This window comes from Heliangelus exortis, chromosome 14, assembly GCF_036169615.1.
Source record: "Heliangelus exortis chromosome 14, bHelExo1.hap1, whole genome shotgun sequence".
Classification (NCBI taxonomy): domain Eukaryota; kingdom Metazoa; phylum Chordata; class Aves; order Apodiformes; family Trochilidae; genus Heliangelus; species Heliangelus exortis.
In genome coordinates this window covers 4,067,627-4,084,667 of record NC_092435.1, presented here as the reverse complement: position 1 = coordinate 4,084,667, position 17,041 = coordinate 4,067,627, and the positions used below count along the sequence as shown (strand labels likewise).

Genomic DNA, 17,041 nt, shown 5'->3' with positions numbered 1-17,041 from the left:
CCCATGTGCCCTGAATGCAGCCCGTGTCAGACACATGGCAGGGGACTGGGTGGAACCAGGTGGGGAGGGAGGCTGACAGCCCCCAGCTCTCTGCACCCCACACCCTAACCCTCCAGTTACACACCAAATAGGGTGGTGGGACCTAGCATGACACACAGAGGCACTGGTGTGCCCAGAAGAGCTGAAAGCACCTGCAAGGAGCCAGGACCAGGAGTCAGCTCTGTCTGAGAGCTGGAGCCTGTGGGTCTGACAGGGCACCCTGTCCTGGGGCAGCTGGGCAGGCAGTGCCCAGCATGGGGCCAGAGGAGGTGCCACAGCCCCCTTTACAGGCAGCCCTGAGGGAGGGCTCACAGCTCCTGCTCAGAGGGGGCTGAGCAGAGCTGATGCTGTGGGGCCCTTGCTGCTGACCGTGCAGTGACCCTGCTTCACTGCCAGTAAACAGGGAGAGATGCCAATGCCTCTCAAGATCCAGCTGCCCTAAATTAGTTTATTTTGCAAAATAATCTGTCAGGGCTGATTTAGACCAGAACAGAAACTGGAAAATCATCATCATCTTTTCACATGGATATAACTTAGCTCTTGGCCATGCTTCCTCTGCAGGCTGTTGCTGGAGCCTTCAGAAAATATTTTTAAGGTCTTTATGGCAGCCACTGCCCCGGGGTGTGGTGACACACTCCCACCCATTACAGGGACTGCAGGGTGGGGACAATACAAGCTGGTGTCCTGCTCACAGTTACCAGCAGTGCTAGATTGAGCTGGTCTGGAGCAGTGCTCTATGGTTCCTAGACGGTAAGAGTGCAAATGACTCCAGCCACCATATTTCAGGCAGGGAGTTGACCAGAGCAGCCAGCTGTGGCCCAGCCCTGCTCTGTGCTGGCACCAGCCTGGCATCCAGCCCAATAGTATGTGGGGTCCTGCCTGGGACTCCGTGACCACAGAGCATTAACACAAGATGCAGTAGGACCAACACAGCCAAGCACAAAATCCCATTTCATTTAGAATCATAGAATCAGAATCATTATGGTTAGAAAGGACCTTCAGGATCACCAAGTCTAAGCACCTTCCTAAACTACCTTAACCACTAAATCATCCTCCAAAGTGCCACATCTACCCATTTCTTTAATACCTCCAGGGACATTGACTCTACCACCTCCCTTGGCAATCTGTTCCAATGCTTCAATACTCTTTTGGTGAGAAAATTTTCCCTATATCTAATCAGAATCTCCCGTGGTGCAACTTGTACCCATAACCTCTTGTCCTGTTGCTCATAACTAGGAAGAAAAGGCCAATACCTGCCTCACTACAGCCTCTTTTCATGTAAATGTAGAGGGCAATAACATCTCCCGTCAACCTCCTCTTCTCCAGGCTGAACAGCCCCAGCTCCTTCAGCCTCTCCTCATAAGATCTGTTCTCCAGACCCCTATTCAGCCTCGTTGCCCAATATTTGGCCTTGTTGAAACTCATACTATTGGCCTTGGCCCATCGATCAAGCCTGTCCAGATCCCTCTGCAGAGCCTCCCTACCCACAGCCAGATTTGACACTTCACCAAGTTCAGTGTCATCTGCAAACATACTGAGGGTGCACTCTTATCTCCTCATCCAAACCACAGATAAAGATGTTAAACAGCAGCAGCCCCAGCACTGAGCCCTGGGGGGGACACCACTTGTGACAGCCACCAGCTGGATTTAACTCCATTGACCACAACTCTTTGGACCTGGCCATCCAACCAGTTTTTTATCCATTGAAGGACCTACCCTTCACGACCCATGCTCATCCTTTGTCATCCAACAGGGGATGGAGGGTCTCCTTGGTTGGTCTTTGGTTGTTAAGATATTTATAGAAACTTCTCTTGCTGTCTTTCACCACAGAGGCCAGATTAATTTCTAGCTAGGCTTTGGCCCTTCTGATTCTCACCCTGCATAGCCTCACAGCATTTTTGTAGAAGTTGTGAGCACTGCCCCTTTCTTCGAAGACCATAAAATATTTTTTAATCTCTGAGTGCCAACCAAAGCTCCTTGTTCAGCCAGGATAGTTTTCTATGCCTCTGGCTTGCCTTACAGGACAAAGGGATGGCCTGCTCCTGTGCCTTCAAGGCTTCATTCTTGAAGAGCCTCCACTCCTATACCCTTCAGGACTGATTCCCAAGGGATTCTGGCAATCAGGCTAGTTAACATGTTAAACTTTGCCCTTCAGAAGTCTTTAATTTTAATTTAATAGGTATAAAAGTCAACATCAAAACACCAGTAATACAAAGGCATCCACTGTTGGACATTGGTACAGATCCACTGTGAACATCTTCACAGACACCCAAGCTCACAGCAAGCAGCATGGCTGGGGTAGCACGGGGATCAGAGTAGGATGCACCAAGAGACTTAACCTGCAACACCAGACTGCTGATGGCACCAGACTGAGCTGCTCAAGCATCATCACACAACTCACAGCCATGGCTATCACGTACACACCCAGCACTTAGAAAGCAGAGAGATGTGATGGTGACCACAGCTACATGGACAGACAGAACAAATACAACTGGACCATCATGTGGGGCTTCCCATGCTCAGGAAAAGCAGCATTTCTGACAGCAGTTTCCATGGTGGGAGGGCAATGCCAGTATCATTGCCCCTCAAAGGCATTGGGAGGATGAGCCAGCACTCCCACCCAACCCAGGGATTTGTCTCCCTGACCTCTGCTTTGTGAGGGGAAAGGGCAGCACGAGACCCAGCTCCATGGTCCTGACTCTGGGACTCACTCCCTGTGGGAGGCAGGTTGGATGTATCGTGTGAATCATGATTTTGTCCCCTGAGTAGGAATGCTGGCAGAGGTCCATGGAGTGCTGGAGCCTCGTCCCTCAGACTACAGCAGCTCCAGGGCTGAGGTCTGGTCCAGGGTGGTGCAGAGGCTTTTCTACTGTTGCACAAGGCTCCTCCATGTTTCTCCCTTCCACGCTGTTCCGAATCCCGTAGCCAAAGTAAATTATGAAACCTGCAGAACAGTTTCCACAATGAAATGCACAATGGTGGGCTGCTGGGGTAACAGCCCCCAAGAGAAGACCCTGCAGGCACTGCGCTCCCCTCTGCAGAACACGTACCCACAGCCATCCAGATGGCAAAACGCACCCAAGTGCCAGCACTGAGCTGTACCATGAGCAGAACATTAATGAAGATGCTGAAGATGGGAAGGAGTGGGAGGAAAGGTACCTGTGAGGGACAAGAGGTGCAGTGTCAGCTGTGCCTTGAGGGACCTGGCCAGATTCAAGGATGCTTCTGGCCACAGAGAGATCCCACCCCTGCCATAGCCCAGAGAGCACCTGGTCACTCCTGTGATGGAGACTGCACCTTGGAGAGCCATGTCTCAGGACCCTGGGCTTTTTTGGATGGTGACTGCCCAGCAGCAAGTCCTGGCAGACTCTGCAATGGCCCAGACACTACTAGGGATCCACATGGGTGTAGTCTGAGCTGCTGGGGGCTGCACTCACTTTGAAGTTCAGCTTCGCATTGCTCTGTGGCTGCCTCCAAATGATGATGGTGGGAATGAGCAGAGCCACAAGGAGCAGGACCAGGGCCACAATCCAGCCCACGCTGGCATCTTTCAGTGCAGTCACCTCGAGGGTCAGGACCACGCAGATGACTGTGATCAGTGTGGCTGCAAGAAAGTGAGCAGTGAGGGGGCTGTGCAGCATGTGGCCTCTTTGTGACATTAAGGCTTGTGAACTGCTGGGCCGAGGCACTCACTCAGGTCAGGTCAGGTCAGGTATGGGTCCAGCACATGCTGTCTCCAACATCCGCCTCAAAGCCTCAGGAAAGTGCTTTACAGAGGGAACCTGCCAGCCTTGCAAGCCAATGAGAGGCTGCACTCAGCTGGGCTCAAACCTAGTTCTGATGCTTACCCAGACCTGGCTGAGCTGCCCCATTCTGTCTGCACAATGAAGCTATTGATGGATGGATCAAACCTCACTGGTGGAGCCTGAGTGCTCTCAGGGTGCTGAGGTACACCCTTGCTGGATGACCAGCGTGGCCCAGGCTTGTCACAGGGAGCTCCCATGACCACCTGTACATGCCTGGTTCAGTATCCACCTGCCACATCCTCCGTCAGCCCTCGTGCATCTGAAAGCCCAGCCATGCCCTGTACTTGGCACCCTGCTCAAGGCAGGGTAGGTCCAGCGCCTACAGCACGTGGTAGTTTTGTGCTGCTGAACCCCTTCCTCCACCCAGCATGCCTGCCATTCCTTCCCAGCTGTGTAGTGACATCTGAAAATCCTCCAGACCCAGGCAGGAGGAGACATCAGTAGCCAGTTCCTGCTCACTCACCAATGACTGAGACGCAGATGTAGACAATGCGTCCCGAGAGCGTGGTGGGTGTGTGCACAGATGGGTTGAAGAGAGTCACCAGAGACAGCACCTCTTTCTGCTGGGCACTGGCTGGGTTAATGATCATCGTCTCCTCCTCCTTTCCATACAGCTCCAGCATTTCCATGGCCTTTGGGGAGTTCAGCTGTCCAAACTGGTACCTGAGAATATGAGACAAGCTGCAGTGGAGTCTAACAAACTTCCCAGATAGGGGGACAGTGGGCAACACCCTCATACTCCTCCCACTCCTCCAGCCCCACGTGTTGCTCTGACAGTGACCCTGCAACAGCCATCCCACCAGTGTGCCCAGAGATGTCATGCAGGCTGTTGTGAGCAGCATCTTCAGGGTTTGATGCCTCTCCAGGCTGCGCCTCTCTAGGAAAAAGCTGTGGCCACAGCCCTCAGGCTCATAGCAAGTACATTCACCCTGGGCACTGCCATGCAAAAGGAGGGACTCACCGAAGGATAAGCACACACACTGCCACCAGGGAGTAGGCCAGCAGTGTGCCGATTGACATGAGATCCACCAGGTCCTTCAGGTCAAGCAGGAAGGCCATCATGGCTGCAAGAAGGACACGCAGAATCAACGTGGCTCCAGACTGAATGTCAGGTGGCAGCTAGGAGCCTTACCTGCAAGAAGCCCCGAAGCAATGGTGGCTGACAGGGGGGTTTTTGTGCGGCTGTTAATGTTGGAGAGGAACTTGAAGAGCAGCCCATCATCCGCCATGGCATAGATCACACGGGGCATAGGGAACATGGAGCCCAGCAAGCTGCCGTGGGGAGAGATGCCTCAGGGCCTGTCAAGCAACCTGTCCACACCCACCACGAAGATGGGGACAGGGCTAGCTCTGTCCTGGGAGCAGCACAGCAGCCAGAGAGGGCAAACCCAGCCCAGCTGGGACACATGCTATTAGTCCCCATACTGTGCCAGACAGTGCCAATCCTACCTGGTGGAGAGAGCACAGAGTGATCCAACAGCAACAGCATAGCGGGCAGGCTCCCAGCCCACAGCCTTAAAAGCCTCAGGCAGTGGGCTCTCCTTGTTCAGGAGGAAGTAGGGTACCATGAGGGTTAGGGCCGCAGACACCCCAAAATAAGCCATGAAGCAGATGAGGAGGGACACAATGATACCAATGGGGATAGAGCGCTGTGGGTTTCTGGCTTCCTCCCCTGTGTGGAGACAAGAGGCAGTGTCCAACCTGCTCCACAGCACAGTGCAGGGCAGCTGGGCCCAGGGGACAAGCTGCAGCAGGCTCCTTCCATGACAGCACTGGGCTGGGCAACAGCAGGCAGGGACTGCTGGAGACAAGGGCATCCTGAGCTGTGCTGCTGTGTTGGCAGAGGCTTCAACACTGCTGAGAGCAGAGGTGTGTGGCTGCAGCTGCCCAGCAGTTGGGCTCACATCTCCCAGGGCAACGCTGGTCCTCTGCCCCCACCAACTGCTCCCACACCCGACAGAGCTCACTGAATGCAGAGCAACACATTCATTGTGTCCTATGCCCCCTGGCCTTTGCAAAGGCATTGCGCAGCCCCCGTGGGCAGGGAGGCACAGGCAGGAAGGTCAGGCAGAACAGCCTGTACCAGCCACCCACTAAGTACATTCCTGGGGGAATGAGAAGAACTTAAGTGGGCTCCCTGTGCGCCAGAAAGCAGTGGCTATGCATGAACCCGGTTATTTACAAAAACATTGCTTGAGGCTGGGAAATAACCAGGACATACCAGCCTTGACCCAGCAGCAGAAAAACTCCCCACTGCCCCGGGAGCTGCTGGTGCAGGCCAGGTGCAGCATGGGGAGCCCCTTTTCTGAGGGGAGGGTAGAGCGTGAGCTCTTTTGTGCTGGCCCAACTGGGAACAGAATCACCATGGGGAAACCTCCCAGGAGCAGTGGGACAGGCTGCTTCCCATGCCATGGAGCATCCTCCCTGGCAGGTTCCAGCCAGATGCCAGCTGCACTGTGGAAATGTCCATGCTGCCCTCACCCAAGATGGTACCTGTGGTGGCGATGCAGTCAAAGCCCACAAAGGCATAGAAACAGGTGGCAGCACCAGTCAGGATCCCTTCCAGTCCAAAGGGAACAAACCCACCAGAGCCAAAGCTGGTTTTCCTGGAAATGAGGGAGAAGAGCTGCTGCTATGGAGTGCATGGACAGTAGGGTGGTTGCCAGCTCTGTGACAGACCCTGGCCTGGCACAGTTGGTCTCCTTACCTGGTGCCATCCAGCAGGTCCTGGTCTGAGCAGTTCATGTAGTCCTCCTCTGAGAGCTGCCAGTTCTTGATGTCTCCTTTCACAAAGCCAGCAATGATGACAAAGATCAGCACCACCAAGTTCACTGCCGTGAAGATTTTGTTCACAATGGCAGATTCACTGACGCCAAAGGCCAGAAGCGCTGCAGGGATGGAAGAAGTGAGTGAGGATCCAGCAGGCTCCCATGCCACCAGCCACAGTGCCACAAGCTAATCCTACACACTCACCAGTGAGCAGCCCAATCAAGATCAGGGCAAAGAAGTCCGGGCGCTCAGCCAGCACTCCTGGCAGGTGCACTGTGGTCTTGTTCTTGAAGAAGGTGGAGATCTGGTTGCCAATTATGTTGTCGAATGCTGCACTCCAGGCTCGAGCCACACTGGCTGTGCCTGGTTGATGGCAAATCTGTGCATCAGCCTGAGCCCAGGGCAGAGCAGCACTGACTACCCCCACCCCAGCATCCACCTCCCTCCTGATTGCACCCCACACCCTGCTCCTACAGCACCACATACTACCCCATGAGCCCCTCACACTGCCAGTGTGGTGCGGGAAGGAGCCTGGGCACACAGTCCAGCACCCTGCCCAGCCTTGTACCTATCACATAGGAGAGGATGAGGTTCCAGCCGGTTATGAAAGCCCAGATCTCACCAACAGTGACATAGCTGTAGAGATAGGCAGAACCAGTCTTGGGGACACGGGCCCCAAACTCTGCGTAACAGAGTCCGGCCAGTACTGATGATAGAGCAGCCACCAGGAAGCAGAGCACAATGGAGGGACCAGCCATCTCCTTGGCCACCTCTCCAGCGAGCACATACACGCCAGCCCCAAGTGTGCTGCCCACACCCAGAGCTATGAGGTCCAGTGTGGAGAGGCAGCGAGCAAAACGTGTGTCCTCAGAGCTCAGATCCACCATGCGCCGGCGGATCAACTTCTTCCCAATGCCGGTAATTTTTCCCCCAAACATTTTGTCCTCTTGTGGGTGGTGCTCAACTGCTCAAAATCCCTGCAAGAGAAAGGACCATAGGAGCATGGAGCTCAGTGTTCTGAAGGCAGCAGGACCCACACTGCAGGGATCAGGACAGGCAGTGATGCCCACAGGAGCTGTGCTTGCTCCCAGTCAACCTGTCAGCATCAACCCCCTGCCACACTGGTGGGGCAGAGATTGTGGTGCAGCCCTTCAAGGCACCACAGACCCTGCACTGGGAGAGCAAGCAAGGGATGAACACAGTGCACCCATGCTGGGAAATGGCTCATTGCACAAGCCCTGTATGGTTCTCACCATGGAGCCCCCAAACACGCCCCAGAGCTTGTACACTGTGTCCCAGCAACTCCCCACTGATTTGGCAGCCTGGAGACCCATCAGCCCAAAAACCTGATCGCTGGAATATCCCTCAGGGCCTGGGGGTGTGCACATCAGCAAAGCTTTCCTCCAGCAGACAATTCAGTAGGCTGGGCTGACTCACTGGGATGTGGCCATTCCTTCTTAACTCCTAACACCTGCACTACACCCTTGGAAGGGATGCATAGGCAGACATGCAGCACTCTGCATCTCACTACCCACCACATACCGTATGAGCTGCTGGGAGCTGTCAGCCGCCGCTCGGGACTCTCACGCCAGCCCCCACGGGGGCATCTCTAGCTCCAGGGAGCTGCCAGCCACGCTCCATCCCGCCATGAAGCCTGGCGTTGATCTGGAGACATCGTGACAGAGACAGAGACAGACAGGGCACCAGCCCCACGTGCGGGCAGCGGATGATGCAAGCGTGGTACCGGTTGTGCCAGGCCCCAGCTGGCAGGGCAGCGGCACCCGCCACGACTCACCGGTGGAGTTTGGTTCTCTCCGTGCAGTCCCGTCCAACTCCGCTCCCTTCACTGGGAAATGAAACGTGCTTCAGCCAGGGTGCCAGAGCAGCACCAACACCACATTGTATGATCCACTGTAAGAATACAAGGTGGTAACTTCATAGAATCATAGAGTAGCTTGGGTTAGAATTGTAGAATAGTTGGGGTTGGAAGGGGCTTTAAAGATCATTAAGATACAACCTTCCTACATGGGCAGGGACACCTTCCACTAGACTAGGTTGCTCAATGCCCCATCCAACCTGGCTTTGAACACTTCCAGGGAGGGGCATCCACAACTTCTCTGGGCGATTTGTACCTGTTTCTCAGAATCCTCATAATGAAGAATTTCTTCCTAATATCTAACTCAAATCTACCTTCTTCCAGTGACCCTTTATTTACTGAGCGGGATTACCAGAGTTGCAGTAGTAGCCACAGCTCGGCTGCTTCCCCAAAACCAGTGGGTTTCTGGAGAAAGCCGGGGTAGGGAAGCTGCTCAGGCAGCCGGGTAGTTTATGGGAAGGCTCAGCCCACGGCTGAAGACGTGTCTCTTAGAAAGCCACGCTGTCACCCGAGATGGAGGGGTGGTAGTTAGCTACAGGCGGGCAGAGGAGAGAAGCAACGTGACAGGCTCCCTCCGGCAGGAGCCTCCCGCTGCACTCCACATCCTGCTGCCCTCTGCATCTCGCTACCCAACACATACCGTAGGAGCTACTGGGAGTCGTCAGCCCCTGCTCGGGACTCTCACGCCAGTCCCCGGGGGGGCACCTCTAGCCCCGGGAAGCTGCCAGCCACGCTCCGTCCCGCCGTGAAACCTGGCGCTGATCCAGAAACGTCGCGACGAAGACAGAGTTGACAGCGACGGTGACAGAGGCAGAGACAGAGACAGGGCATCAGCCCCACGTGCGGGCAGCGGATGATGCAAGCGCGGTACCGATTGCGCCAGGCCCCGCCCGGCAGGGCGACGGCACCCACCACGACTCACCAGTGGAGTTCGGTTCGCTCCGTGCAGTCCCGTCCAACTCCGCTCCTCCCGGTAAGACTCGGCTGGGTTCCACTTGTTCCGATGCGATGCGAGCCTCTCCTCTCGCTCCGCTGCCGCCAAAAGCTTGGGGAGGGCGGACCGGCTCCGCCCGCTGGATGCTGGGAGCGGAGAGGAGGTGCCAGGAGGGCAGAGCGTGCCCGGACCCTGTCCCCCGGGCTGGGGAGGCGAAAGAGCTGCGCTCAGCAAAATGACTTCAAGGTGATGTTAACAGCAACATCTTGCGAGTGCAGCTGCCAGACAGTGAAACAGCCTCACCTGCTCTCAGCCCTTGTGGACGAATGAACTGTTGCTCGGGCCCCTCCTCGCCTGCACTGTCCACGCTATAAAGTGTATGAGCTCAAAATCAAGATAGATATATACCCCACAACCTTGCTGCTACCGCCTCTCTAGGGCCACTCTCTATCCCATGGATGAACCAGGGCACCAGATTTGTTCAAGGCTCTTTGTTGAGTGCCTCTCCAGGGAAAAGAACTCTATCAAGCTTTACTACTTCATGTTTCACTTCCCTTTCTCTAAGCCCAACCATGCTTCTGTCCCTTCCCCAGCATCAGCCTTGACTTTGCAGTCAAGACCTAAATGTTCTTCCCAGAACCACAGCTCCCCCTGCCCATGGCCCTACAGCCCCCAAGGCTTCTGACCACATTCACGCTTACCAAAGCACCTGGAGGAAGCCACTTTTCCCAGAGGCCACAATCAGAAGTGAGAAATCACAGTAGGAATGTATGTAGTGAGCCTCTGTGAGGGCTGCCTGCGACCTCCAACCTTCACAGCAGCTACAGTGGACTAAAGTTAAACACTGAGACTGCCCCTCTAAGGCAGCCCCTCCGCTGGGATGCTGAAGCCTGGGCTTGACAGTCAGCATCACCTTCAGGTTGGTATCTGGGGAACAGAGAGGGTTTTGCAGGCCAGAGGAAGTGGTTGCTGTGCTGGGGCTCTCTCTGGCTCACCTAGGGGCTGGGGGAGCCTCGTTCCCGGGGCACTGAGCCCCTTGCCAGCCTCGGGGAGCTCCGGACCCGGGGAGGCTCATGCACGGCAGAGGGAGAGCCTGGCGCGGCTTGGGCGCAGGAGGGATACGTCCCTGGAGGTTTTTAGGAGACTGAATGTGACACTCAGTGCCGTGGTCTGGGAACCATGGCAGTAGTGGATCAGGGGTTGGGCTTAATGGTCTCAGAGGTCCTTTCCAACCCGGCTGATTCTGTGACCGCCCGCACTCGGGCGTCAGGCGCGCCCTGTCCGGGATCCTCGTGTCGAGAAGCGATGAGTCTCGCACCGGCACGGAGATGACGGGCCCGGCGGCGTCAGGGCGCGGAGCTCTGCCTTCTCCCGGACCCTGCGAGGCCTCCGCGACAGCACCGAGCTGGAGGCGGGTGGCTATGCCGTGGCTCTCGTCTTGGGGGAAGCCCCGGTAGAGCGCAGAAAGAGGCGGCCGCGGCCGCTGCGGAAGCTCCGCACAGCGCGGAGAAGCGGAGCGCACCGGCAGCAGAACGCACCGCCACCTCCCGCCTCAATGCCTCTGCTCAGCGCCCCCTGCCGCGGGAGTTGGGCACTGCGGGCTCTGCTGCGGGCTCTGCCACTGCCCCGCCCGGTGCCGACCCCGCCCCGCGCAGCACCACCTCCCCCGGACAAAGCAGAGACTTGGGTTCACAGTGTTTTAATGCGAACGGAACCGGGACGTTACACTGGACAGGGTGGAGACAGCTGGATGGATGGCAGCCCCGCGGCAGGACAGGCAGGAGGAAGGGGCCGGGGGCTGAGCCTGACGGCACAGCCTCCACGCTGCTTTACAGCCCTTCCCGCACCGAGCTGCCTCCCGGAGCAGTTCCTTCACGGTCTCAGCAACTTCTCCTCCTGCCCCAGAGCCACCTCTCGCTCAGCAGCGCCAGTTCCTCACCAGAAAACCCAGGAGACATTAGGAAGGCCTTGGAGAACGTGCTTGGCAGGAACAGGAGGGCAGTCACTGCAGGCCTATGCTCCAAGACAGGCTCAACTTGAACCACCACAAAGTGACCAAGCGCGTATAAATCCGCCAGCCTTGACTAAGGGTGCCCCTGAGCTAAGGCCCAACTTTGTTCATCACAGCTTTGACAGCTGGAGGAGCCCCCAAAGGGCTGTTCTGCTGCAGCAAGTCACAACCTCATGGGCTCTCTCAAGCTCTGAATGCTTCCCTGACTAGTCTTGTGTCCTTATTTCCACACAAGTAACTGCCTAATTCACTGCAAAACAAGACAGAACACACAAAAAGCAACTGTTAGTTCTCCTACTTCATAAGCAAATGCCTAAACCAGGTCTATTTTCTGCTGTCCCTTTCTGGAGAGGTGGCCTCAACCCAAGCCCCACTGCTGGGCTCCTCTTGTGACAGCCATCTCGGCCACACACTACAACAGCTGCCACCACCCCTCTCTTGCTCCTCCCCAGCCAGATCAACCTCCTCCCCTCTCCAGCTGGGGTACAGGATAAGGTCACCACAGGTCAGCTGAGCAGGGTGCTGCTGGAAACACCACCGTATCAGCCCACGGAACAAGCTGTGACATTTTTTTTAAGCATCACAGCACACACTGCTACAGCCCAGGCTGTCCCAGCTTTCACATGCCAAACTGACCACGCAGAGCATCATGAGAGCACATATGATGGAAACCCCTCAAGCTGCCAGCAGCAAATCAGAAAGGAGGGGGATTAACACGAATACAACAAACAGGTCTGTAATGCAGGAGGCTGAGAGCGGGGTTAGAGCAGGTCTTGGGTCTCAGCACTTCCAGACAGTGAAGAATGGGGGTATCATGCAGGGTGAATGGGGTGGACAAGAGAGCAACACACCCAGGCACCTACTCACAGTTTTGGATAAGCCTTACAAAAACTCTAATACCTGATGCGATCACTGATCAACATGACAACTGCTATTCTTCAGAGTCTCCTGCAGAATGAAGGTCATTTCATACCTTCCTGTACAGGGAGAGAGGCAGCTCCTACACCGTAACGCCATAAGCAAGTTCCTGCTCTACACCTATTCACATCTGCTCCTAGGTGTGGGACAACATGCTCACTTGCATAATTCATACCTTTAGGCCAAGACCACAGCCCAGTAGAACAAGCTGCTGCCAGTTACAAAAGAGGAAAATACTGAACAAACTGGGAGGTTCAAGAGAGGAAAAGCTGGTTCAGAGAAGACAGATTTAGTGTAAAAATAAATGTCATTTTTGCAGGACGGAGGGTGGAATGGAGGAAGACAGTGTAAGGTGCTCCTACTGGCGCACTTTCCCTGGAACATAATTCCTATCAATAGTCTCCTCTTGCAGGAACATATGTAAGCAGCGCTCATTCTGTGCCAGGGGGTGTCCAGCAATTCTGTAAGAAAAATCAGATGTGGAAGTTAGCACAGCCACCATCAAGAACCCTGTATCTCCACTCTCTGTAGGGAGCAGTAATGCAGACCTCCTCACTAACAGGCAGCCAGCACACATGCACAAGGCTCAGGCTAAGGTCATCAGATTGCTTTGCAACAGGGCCAGCAAGATGTCTTTGAGCACAGGGTGTTCCCTCACACACCACGCCCTGCATCAGGGCATGAGCATCCTAAAAGAACACTAGCCTGGTCAGTGGGTCTCTGCAGCACAACTATCCTGCTAAGATTTGCTTCAGTCTCAGAAGAGAGCCCTGAACACAACCCACACACAAGGTGGAACATGCTTCAGAAGCATGGCTTCATTTCCTGGATGCAAGCACTATCCATTAGCATGGCAGCTGAGTGCAATAGATCAAAACTCCTTCCCAGTCAGCCCACAGTCCTATTCTACCAGCAACAGCCATGAAGTCAGATCACAGCAAACCCAGGACATCAAGCTTACTTGTTGATAAACTGTTCTAGTCCCTGTCTTCGCTCCTCAATGAAGGACTCCTCAAAGATGCCCTCATCTCCTCTGAAGGGAAGCTGTCGTTTCAAAGCTTTTCCAGGCAGTGGTGGCACTACAATCTGAAAGCACAGAATCACCCTGTCAGCGAACAGCCACCAGCAAGTGGGCATCCTCTACACTTGACAATCATCTCCAGCCTCATTATGTGGCTAGAGATCAAGCCCCAATAGCTGTCCACGACCACAGACTTTCTTTTGGGCAGCTGAAGCTTGTCACTACAATTTTCCCCATATGTCCTGGTTTCAGGAATAGATAGGTCTGAGACAGGCCTCACCTTACTGTCTCGTTCCAGCTCATTCTTCAGCCATTCAAAGTCACTGTATCGTCTCCTCACACAGGACTCCTTCAATTTGAAGATTGGAAGGTTTGTCTGTAACAAATTAGTTAAATTGCAGGTTGTCTTGGAAGCCAAAAAGTATTTCAACACGTAATTGAAACCACTTTTAGAAAACCAAGCCTCTGAGGAGATCACAGTTAACACCCAGCTTTATTCAGCAGAGAGCACAAGCACCAAAGTCCTTCAGAATAAAGCAAGCACTTGACAGGCTACACAAAGGTAGCCTGCCCTGAAATACCTTCAGCAATTCCCCCTGCCAGGGACATGTGCAGGAACCAGGGCTCACAAGACAGAGAAAGCTGATTTGGTGCTTAACATGACACCAAACTGTGTGGTGCCATCAACACCCTGGAGGGAAAGGAGGCCATCCAGAGGGTTCCTGACAGGCTTGAGAAGTGGGTGCATGCAAACTGCATGGAATTCAGGAAGCCTGTGTACAAGGTCCTGCACCTAGGTCAGGGCATCTCCAAGTACAGCCTGGGCAAAGAATGGACTGAAAACAGCCCTGGGGAGGACTTGAGAGTGTTGGTTGATGAGAAGCTCAACATGAGCTGGTAACGTGTGTTTGCAGTCCAGAAAGCCACCTGTGTCCTGGGCTGCATCAAAAGAAGCCTGACCAACAGACTGAGGGAGGTGATTCTCCTCAACTCCACTCTCATTGAGACCCCACCTGGATGGAGTAGTGTGCCCAGTTCTGGAGCCCTCAACACAAGAGTGACATGGAGCTCTTGAAGCAAGTCCAGGGGAGGGCCACAAAGATGATCAGAGGGCTGGAGCACCTCTCCTGTGAGGAGAGGCTGAGAGAGTTGGGGTTTTTCAGCCTGGAGAAGAGAAGGTTTTTGGGAGACCTTACAGTGGCCTTCCAGTACCTGAAGAGTGCCTACAAACAAGCTTGGAGGAGACTGTTTACTAGAGCTTGTAGAGATAAGATGAGGGGTAGAGGTTTTAAGACTAAAGGGCTTTGAGCAACCTGGTCTAATGGAAAGTGTCCCTGCCCATGCATGGAGATTGGAACCAGATGATGAATGACAGAAATGACAGAAAGCAGCTGGAAGGGACCTTGAAAGATCATCTAGTCCAATCCCTCTGACAGAGCAGGGCTACCTGCAGGATCTTTATCATGATCTTTAAGTTCGCTTCCAACCCAAACCATTCTACAATTTTTTTTTTTCCCCTGACTTCACTGCATTTTGAAATGATCCACCAGAGAGCTCCACAGCAACCTGTACAGCAAAAATGCCTCCCACCTGACACTGGCATTTCCAGAACTAAGGGAAGAAATATTTTCCCAGCAATTGTTCAAGGCCAGACTTCATGCTACAATCTTCTGTCACAATAAATAGCCTACCATAACCCGTGAGCAGCTTTTTCTTATCTGGCTCATGTCACTGGAGGAACATGCAGCGACTCCCCGCCCTCCTCCTGTCACTAGAGTCTAAAGACTGACAGCCACAGTAACTTCACCTTTACCTTATCAATGCCTGCAACGTTCAAGGAACCAAGGTAGCAAAACCTTCTGACAAGCAGCACCTAGATGAACACAGTATTGCTGCAAGATGTTCAACAGTACCATGAGACTTGCAAAAGAAAATCAGCTGCTTTCAATACATCTCCACAAGGGAGAGTTCCAGTGGGGCTGTGAGGGTCTCACTGCCACCTGCCAGGCACGCTTTGGGAGGATGATGGAAACAAGCTTCAGAACAGCAAATAGCAAATACCCAATTCTCCTGAAAAGTGGTGGAAACTTAGAAATTAAATTACACTATGAACAGAAGACAACACCAACACTATAACATATACTAGAAGTATATGGTATACTTTTTCGCTACATGGCACTGTGATCAGGTCCCAAGATACTGCTAGCTGGTTTTCCTTCCCTGCTTATGATAACCAGCTGCATGCAGTCATGCCCTGCTCAGCACTCAACGGTGCCCAAGTGCCAGGCCTGGGGCCCTACAGAGGTGACAGGAACAGGAGCCTGCTGAGGCAGCAAACTCCTTGTCCTTGCGCATAGCAGCTCCCACTGGATGCCGTAAGGCCACGGCAAACCCACCAGCTGTGAGAGCTCTGACCTTGAGCCATTGCCCTCTGGAAAGCCGCAGGCAAGCTGCCAGCCCCAGCTCAGCTCTGCCCGACTTTCAGTGCTGTGGTTCACCTCCTCAGAAGCACAGCCCCTGCCTGGCTACCCCCAGCCCCCGGAATTACGCTCCGGCTGCAGCGGGCCGCCCCGGCAACGGCTCCTTCCGCACACACCGCCGATCCCCGCACCGACCATGCAGGATGCGCTCGGACAGGGCAGGGAGGGCAGAGAGCACCTCGGCCCTCCCCCGGATACCCTGGCACCGTGCACCGAGCGCTGCCCGCCCCTCCCCGGGCCGTACACCCATTCCCCGAGCAGCCCAGCCTCGCACACACAGGGCTCCAGAGCCCCCGAGGCCTTTCTCGGCGTCCCCCACCCCCGCGCCTCGAGCCCCGAGCCCGAAGGCCCCACCCGCATCCGGAGCTCGTAGCTGGTGTATCTGGCGCGGCCCATGCCCACAGTCTGCGGGTTGAAGATGTCGATCTCGAGGAAGTTGCTGGGCGGCCCGTATGCGTCGGTCAAGTCCTGCGGCTTGGCGTTGAGGCGCCGGGTGTCAGCCACCGCCGCCTCCGACATGTCGGTGCCGCCACCGCCCCGCCTGGCCCGGCCCAGCCTACCCGCTGCAGCAGCCCGCCCCACCCGCGCACGACGCAACGTTGCCCGCCCGCCGCCTGCATAAGGCGGCAGAGTATCCAGGGTCCGGGGCCTTTCCGCTGCCGCCTCCCTCGCAGAACCTCCTGCATAAGTGGAGCGGGTATTCAGGGCGCGGGGCCCCGCAATGCGCAGCCTCGGAACGTGCACGCTGGGCTCGCTCCCAACGCTACCTCGCGGCGCTTGGGTCGTGCTTGCCGGGAGGGTGCGGAGCTCCGGTCAGCCCTGCTGTGCACCCGGTCTGGGAGCCAGGACCCAGGGCCGAATCACGTACGTTGGGACTGCGCCACACAGCATCCTGGGTGGGACCAGCCCCGGATGCTGTATGGTGCGGGAGTCTGAGGCCCTGGAACCTGGTTGCCGCGATTCTGACGAATGGACCGGGACACGGGGCCCATCATGTCTTCCGCTGGGGCGCATCCCGGAAACGGGCTCCCGTCCGTAACAAGACGGCGCGAGGGAGCAGCAGGTCCGCAACCGCGCACCTCAGATTGCTGCAGCGGAGGAGGAGGAGAGGCCGCGGCTCTGAGGCTTCCCGGGGCAGCCCCGCACGGGACACGGAACCCGGAGACAGCTGGGGCGGGACGCGGCAT

The 17,041-nt window shown here is 55.3% G+C and overlaps 2 protein-coding genes across 8 annotated transcripts; both read right to left on the bottom strand.

Moving 5' to 3' along the window:
• Positions 1-2,182: 2,182 nt before the first annotated feature.
• SLC7A3 (solute carrier family 7 member 3) lies at positions 2,183-11,034 on the bottom strand. Of its 7 annotated transcripts, none has more exons than XM_071757458.1 (14): positions 10,126-11,034; positions 9,413-9,792; positions 8,410-8,460; positions 7,183-7,591; positions 6,819-6,977; positions 6,553-6,733; positions 6,339-6,451; positions 5,295-5,517; positions 4,978-5,117; positions 4,807-4,909; positions 4,309-4,508; positions 3,477-3,643; positions 3,090-3,198; positions 2,183-2,983 (listed from the first exon to the last, which is right to left on the bottom strand). In XM_071757458.1, exons 4-14 carry the CDS (start codon positions 7,550-7,552, stop codon positions 2,850-2,852), a joined length of 1,899 nt encoding a protein of 632 aa, XP_071613559.1. In that variant the 5' UTR covers positions 7,553-7,591; positions 8,410-8,460; positions 9,413-9,792; positions 10,126-11,034; the 3' UTR covers positions 2,183-2,849. The 7 variants fall into 7 exon arrangements, with proteins under 7 accessions (XP_071613559.1, XP_071613560.1, XP_071613558.1 ...); XM_071757459.1 differs by having other exon boundaries at positions 9,413-9,628; XM_071757457.1 differs by lacking the exon at positions 10,126-11,034 and having other exon boundaries at positions 9,413-9,806.
• A 73-nt stretch (positions 11,035-11,107) lies between these two features.
• On the bottom strand, positions 11,108-16,970 carry SNX12 (sorting nexin 12). Its single transcript, XM_071757467.1, has 4 exons — positions 16,209-16,970; positions 13,655-13,750; positions 13,315-13,439; positions 11,108-12,814 (listed from the first exon to the last, which is right to left on the bottom strand). Exons 1-4 carry the CDS (start codon positions 16,371-16,373, stop codon positions 12,712-12,714), a joined length of 489 nt encoding a protein of 162 aa, XP_071613568.1. The 5' UTR covers positions 16,374-16,970; the 3' UTR covers positions 11,108-12,711.
• Positions 16,971-17,041: the final 71 nt, after the last annotated feature.